Genomic DNA, 7,160 nt, shown 5'->3' on the forward strand with positions numbered 1-7,160 from the left:
TAATAAAGAGTTGGTGACTCAACTGCTCTCCATGTTGCATGTCAAATATTTAATATGCACAAGGAATACATGTTGTATAGTTTTGTTCTATTATAGAATACATGTCCACTCCTAGATGTGTTTGTAGAGGAGAGCTGAATGATTTGCTAATTTAATATCATTTATAATTTCTCTCATTTTTAGCCCCTTGTGAAGCCAACACATTTTTTTGCCACAGTAATATGTGTATAAATAATACACTGGTCTGCAATGGACTCCAGAACTGTGTGTATCCCTGGGATGAAAACCACTGCAAAGGTAACACATAGAATTGAAAAAGTTGTCATTTGCACTGCATGAGATACAGCATATAATCTTCAGTTTCTTGCTAAATATGTGCCAAATGGGTGAAAACTCAGGAAGAGTAATTTGGGGAGAGCATACATTAAGCAATAGAGAAAATGAAGGAAAGTAAAACAATGCCAGTGGATTTTACTTTCAGCGCTTTCATTTTTTTCTCTGGTGTTGCACTGCTTGTGTCCTGCTGTCTGTTTATGCACTTCTGATCACTTGGTCTCTGCTTTCCGTACAATATAAAGTATAATTAAATGTAGTATTTTGGTTCCTTTGCCATAGTTACCTCTGCAGTGGAGTGACATATGAGTAGCAGGTGCCTTTGAGCTGCATGCTATGCACATAATAGCCCAGGTAGTCTTATAAAGGAAGGTGGAATTAACACTGGAGGAAAGCAACAAAATCTACCTATAATCAAGTGAAATTGAAGTGGAAAGAACAAGCTTGTAAATATTACATCTGGAAATCAGACGTTGTATTTATTTCATAGAGAGAGAGTGATGTTCCTACCCATATGCTGACAATGGTTTCTAAATATTTCTGTGGTTCTGTTACAAAAACAAAAAATGAGTTCCAAAACAGCATCTGTGTTGTCTTCAGGGAAAAGTGCATAACAAACTTACATTGCAGGCTAGGGAGACAGTTCACTTCGGTCTTGTATCCCCCTGTCTCCCCCCTACTGCAGATTTGTTCCTGAAAGCATGGGATATGCCAAATTTAGGAACCAATCAAGAAAAAAATTCAGAATGAAGTGGATTAGCAGTCAGCCCATAAATCTACTGAAGCCTGTAAAATCCTGACAAGCAGTGCAATAGGGTAAAACACAAATGAAAACATATAGTTCAAAAGAACAGAGCTAAACTGTGGCATAGTGTAATATTCTTCAAAGAAACTAAACAGACACTTGGGAAATGATTATTCATTCTCTAGTTCTTCACAATAGAGGAAAACAGAAAAACTTCATCACTCTCCAATTTCCCGAATGATTTTCATCTTTCCTTCATCAAGTATCTTTTATCAGGTCTTGTGCATTTATCCTCTCTTGTTTTTCTGACTAGAAAAAGGAGGATTGCTGATTCCAGCAAAAATGTTGTTTGCTGCAGTGTTGCTTTTCCTAACTCTGCTTTTTCTCCAGAGTCTGTGTCAGTCAATTAGAGAAGCACTGAGTGAATCTACAAGCTTAGACAATGATCTACTGAAGAGTTAAGTTTTGGTACTAGGAGATTTTGAAGAGAAGAATGTTACTGTTTTGGTGCCAAAACTTCCATTTCAAAGGCTTTTTCTTAATTCCTTTTATATGTTTTAGGTTGCCAGGAAAAATTACACTAAACTGGGTGTTGAAACTTAACCACAGTTGTCTTGCTATGCCTGAGAGAGACTGATGCAAACACTTTCAACTTGAATTTCTACAAGGCTCAATCACCATTTTGTGCCTGCAGCCTTGTGAAAGCCAATCACAGAGAAAGATGCACAAAAGGAGATGCACAATAAAAAATATTTATTTTATTATTTTACTGCATTTTTCTGCTTTATTCACAATGCAGAATTTGCTGACTAACTTATTAGAGGCACATGAGTAAAGGGTAGTAGGTATGATCAGCTTTTGGATTTTTATGTCTGTTTAGAAAGGTTTTGGTAATTAATGGGGGCGGGGGGGGGAAGGAGAAATATCTTGCACAAATTTGGTTTCTTTTCCTTTCTGAAATGTAAATTTGAATAACTTTTCTATTCTATCTTGATTTAACTTGTTCATTGAAAGCTGCCAAAATTCCTACTCAGCTCACAAATATTAGACCTTAAATCCTGTAAAATCTTGTTCTTTCATTGGACCTAATGTCCTAGCTGCATATATTTACTAGGAGAGAGGGAAATAATAAAGAGAACATCTGTAAGTCTTGGGGGCTTTAGCAGCCAAATGGAGTTCAGAGGTGACACTGAAGCCATCTGCTTGTTATGGTGGCTGTTTTTTGTAAAAAATTTTCTTTTAAATTAAACTTGCAATATACCCTGAATAAATGAGTTTCCAAGTGAATAGGCACACAAAGGATTTGTGTGTTGCCTTTTTAGCTTTCACAAATATCTGATTTCTTCCCCTTTTTTGTTGGTGAGATTGATTAAGTGAACTCAGAAATAGACTAGGCTCAGCCTTGCAGTAATCTGTGAACCCATCATAGTAGTTTTTATCCTTGAACTGTAATTAATGCTGTGTTTTTTGTTTTTTGTTTTTTGTTTTTTGTTTTTTGTTTTTTGTTTTTTGTTTTTTGTTTTTTGTTTTTTTTTTTTTTTTTTTTTATTCCCTGTCACGCAGAAAAAAGAAAAGCAAACCTTTTGGACCAACTTACCAATACCAGTGGGACTATAATTGGGGTGACTTCTTGCATTGTGATCATCCTCATTGTTATCTCTATTATAGTACAGATCAAGCAGCCTCGTAAAAAATTTGTCCAAAGGAAAGCAGACTTTGATCAAACAGTGTTCCAGGAGGTGTTTGAGCCTCCTCATTATGAGTTATGCACCCTTAGAGGGACAGGGACTACAGCTGACCTTGCTGACGTTACAGATGACTTTGAAAATTATCATAAACTGCGGAGATCCTCTTCAAAATGCATTCATGACCATCACTGTGGATCACAAGTGTCTAGTATTAAGGGCAGCCGTAGTAACCTCAGCACAAGAGATGCTTCTGTCTTGACAGAAATACAACCCCAGCCTGTAAAACCACTTGTTCAGCCCATGAACAGGAGAAATATCCTTGTCATGAAGCATAGCTACTCACAAGATGCTGCTGATGCGTGTGAGATAGACGAAATTGAAGAGGTGCCAACCACAAGTCACAGGCTGTCCAGACATGATAAAGCTGTTCAGCGGTCAGTATCAATAGATTTTTGATGAAGACTATTGTGTAAGGACTTGATTGCCCAAACATATTCACTCTTTGATCAGTAAAGACACATATTCTTTCTTCTTTATTTATTGTTTAAATTTCTGTTTCCTGATAGCACATGCCACTATATTATCTCTCGTTCTCATCTCTGCTCCTCTTTCCTGAAGGATCCTGTATCTCTGTTTTACCTTTCTATTTTCTCTCTTTTTCTTTTACTGTTTTACATATACCCCATTGCATACACACACAGGTGAACAGAGAACAGGTACAATTTCTAAAAACCAAAGAACATTGTGTGAATTTAGATTTTTGGAACAGCCACACACATGTGGTTTCCTTGTAACTGAGGTGGCCTTGAATATTATCCACTGTTGGTCTAACCATCTCTAAATAAATTCATCAATAAATAAAAGATACATGTATCCATTTTGATGCATGATACAAGAATGAGGAACACAGTCCTGGGGTAAGGAAACCCCTTTCCTCATGGCCTTTTATATAATGAATGACAGTATTTCCAAAACTTTACTGTATCAGTTCCATTATTGATCACAGTATTTTGGTTTGTCAGATAAACATGCGTAGACAGATAAGAACATGAGACAACATAATGAACATACACATATTTATATATAAAAATGAATTAAAGGGAATAATTCTAATCAATAAAAGAACAATCAATCATAATATTTTTAATAAAAGAGCTATTTTTTCTATATATTGCACTTTGAATCACTGTAAATATGAATGATTAAAAGTTTACAAGTAAAAGAAAAAGAAAACCAAAAAATTTATGAACAATTTATTTGAAAAAGAATACATAACCCTTTTGTTAATATATTTGTGTTTTCTCTTGCATGCATTATTTGTGCATTTCCTGTTATTTTTTACATGCTCTCCATATTTTCTTTGCACATTAAGACATTTCTTTCTCTTAAAAAAAATACAGTTATTTGGTTATTTTAATCCAATTGCATGTCTGCATAAATTACTTCATGAATATCTATCACATTATCAAAGTGTACTGTTTATAAAGTATCTATATGCATATATTTCTTTTTTTCTATGCAAACAATATTATTTTGAATGAAATAGCCATAACATTCCAGGTTCTGCCTCATTGGGTCTCTAAGCAAACATGAGTCTGAGTACAACACAACTAGGGTCTAAGAGAAAATCCTGAGGTAAGTAAACATATCTATACAGCAATTGAACCATCTGTTGCTTTTCATTTTATTTGTTACATTGCTAAAATGCATATTAGGACTCAAATTGTATGTCATCTTGTATGGAAACAGGTTTGAATATTAAAAAAACTGAAAGCCAGATGATCAATTTAGCATGGCAAACTAAGCAAAATCTGTTAATTCCTTATTCTTGACAGAATTACAGTCAGCCCCTAGCAAAAACTATCTTCGTTCCAACTGCATTATAAAGTCATGTGCTTTGCATGGCTCTTGCATTTCATTTATTTATTTCTTAATTATTATTTATGGAAATAAAAGTTAGAGCCCCAGCATGTCAAATAGAATGTAAAACTTGGCAATTTAATTTAAGTCAGTAAGATATGGAACTATGTATTTTCAGTTCACTTTTTCCATCCAATCTTGTGAAGTGTTGGGGGAAGAGTGTGTGTTAGGATTGATAAATTTAGGATTCTGTAGCACTAAGGTTAATGTTTTCAAATTGAACTTACTTTTTGGAGTATTTTCCTAGACTTGTCATTTTGCGTAATTTTTATCAACGCTTAATAAACATAATCTCAGATGTTTATAATGGAGATATAGATAGTTGTTAGTCTGTCCATTTATAAATGTGTATATATAAACATATATATGTGTATATACCTTTTTAAGTGTATATATGTATAAAGCAATTTTACAGTGAAATATTCCATTAATTGTTTTATTTCCTGTGGATAGTTTAAGTAAATATTTGTCTGCTTTATTATTTTTTTTTCCTCAGAGAGAGCATATTTTAACTTAGTTTTGATTTCAGAACACTATTCATGCAGTCATGCAAACTCTGAATGGGAAAATCAATAATGAATTATCTCAGCTCTGTGAAAAAGAGAGTGGACAATTTTCCAATTTAATTTAATTGCCTTTATGCAAACCTAAGAAGTAGAGACATATCTTACCTCCTTAGCAAGATATTTCCATTGCACAAAAATAAATTTCTTTTGTAATTTGGTTTCTGGCCACAAAGTGCTCCTTAGTTATTAAATATTTTTTGCAGAATTACTGGAAACTTGAGGAAGATATTAGTTCCTGAGATCGTCCTTTTATCTATTTATTTATTTATTTGTTTGGGTTTTTTTATTTATTTATTTTAAGTCATAGTTTTCTTTAAGTTGACTTATGTCTGTTATTTACTTGTGTGTTGTGTGATATGTGGAAGAAGATTTACATTGAACTTTTGTTATATGTACATTGTTTTCATTATATAGACTGCTTGAGAATAGTGCGCTCCTGGGTGATTTTGAACATGCTACAATGAAATGTGAAACTATCGTCCTTGGAAACACCAGCTAGAGGTTTTATGGACTCTGACCAGCTATTCTCTTATCATGAAAAAAAATTCAGCAGTGTTGAGTAAAATTACTAGAAGGCAATAAGACTTTGGTTATTACGCTTATCAGTCATTTATCTTTTTGTTCTTCTCTCTTCTTTTTGTTGCAAGTAAAATTCCCAATTTCAGGAACAATTTATTGAAATCAGGTATTTAGCCATTCATAATCACTTCAATAGAAACGTTTGTTGGATAAGCATCTAGCAATATGACTGAATTTGACATTGAGAAATTAATCTGCATGTATGTTACTGAATATTTGAGTTGGCAAAAATCCCTTTATTAGATACATTGTAAAAAGCATGCATTCACAGTTATTGCTGTTACTGTTCCATTTCTGTGTCATATGCTTGCTACTTGTAACTTTTATATAAAAATACATAAAATAATGTATAATAATTTCGTACCTTGAGTTTAATGCAATGTTTTCTTTTACCTAATTTACCAATCCTGTGTAATTCAGGAGATTAAGCTCAAAATGTAGTTTCTAGGAACCTGAAACACAGATAGAGCAGAGAATCAACTGTATCTCATCCTTCAATTACTCAACAGAATACATTAATTTTTAAAGATTTAAACGAACTCATAATAGGTTGATCACCTAATTTCAGTTAAAAGGTTTGTGATAAACTATGTATTCCATTCTTAACTAATTTATTTCCATGGCAATTATTAGGAAGTTTGTTTCAGTACAGTAGAGTAGCAGATTTTTATCAGTTACACAAATCTTATAGTTGGGTTCCAACTTTAGAAATATAGACACAAACCATTTCCTTATGCAAGATAAAATTATGTTTGCAATTCAAGCTGTAAATATTAATAACCAACACCAAAATCAAATTTGAGAGGTTACGTTTTTAAGGAATTACTATAGGTTGAAGACCCACGATTATGTAAAGTTGAAAGCCTCCTCATCTAAGAACTCAATAACCATGCATAAAATCATGGTTTCATTATCTATTTGAAAAGTATCTTTCAAGTTCTCTTCCAAAGCAAATCTCAGCTCCTTCTGAAATATCTTGTGTCATTCATGGTTGTTAGGTTTTCCTGCATAAAAATGTTGCTAATTTATTAGAAAAAGTGTAAGCAATTCCATCTATGTTCCTAAACTATAAGTACATGGGAAAAAAGAAAACCTAAAAGACTGATATAAAAAATAAGGTGATCTACATGAGCTATTTACATATATAATACATAATTTGTAAAATTAAAAGTACAGAAAATCTGATTTCTATAACTGTGATGTAATAATAGTAACATGAGAAGAAGGGTTTCAGGTATTTGACTACTTTTATATCTACAGTGTATTTTACAACTATTTTTTTACCTTGAATAATTTGTTTGTTTTCGCATATTAGCTGAAAAACAGTCC

General features: G+C 32.9%; 1 protein-coding gene across 1 annotated transcript in view; it reads left to right on the plus strand.

Annotated features, from left to right (window-relative positions):
- NETO1 (neuropilin and tolloid like 1) overlaps nt 1-6,187 on the plus strand; it is a 62,635-nt gene extending 56,448 nt beyond the window's left edge. Inside the window, exons 8-11 of the mRNA XM_041399346.1 lie at nt 184-297; nt 2,642-3,200; nt 4,327-4,401; nt 5,667-6,187. Of these exons, the coding sequence (XP_041255280.1) occupies nt 184-297; nt 2,642-3,200; nt 4,327-4,387 (734 nt within the window). The 3' untranslated portion in view covers nt 4,388-4,401; nt 5,667-6,187. The remainder of the gene's footprint in view (nt 1-183; nt 298-2,641; nt 3,201-4,326; nt 4,402-5,666) is intronic.
- The last annotated feature ends 973 nt before the right edge of the window (nt 6,188-7,160 follow it).

Source organism: Onychostruthus taczanowskii, unplaced genomic scaffold (assembly GCF_017590055.1).
Source record: "Onychostruthus taczanowskii isolate IOZ18803 unplaced genomic scaffold, ASM1759005v1 scaffold16, whole genome shotgun sequence".
Lineage (NCBI taxonomy): Eukaryota > Metazoa > Chordata > Aves > Passeriformes > Passeridae > Onychostruthus > Onychostruthus taczanowskii.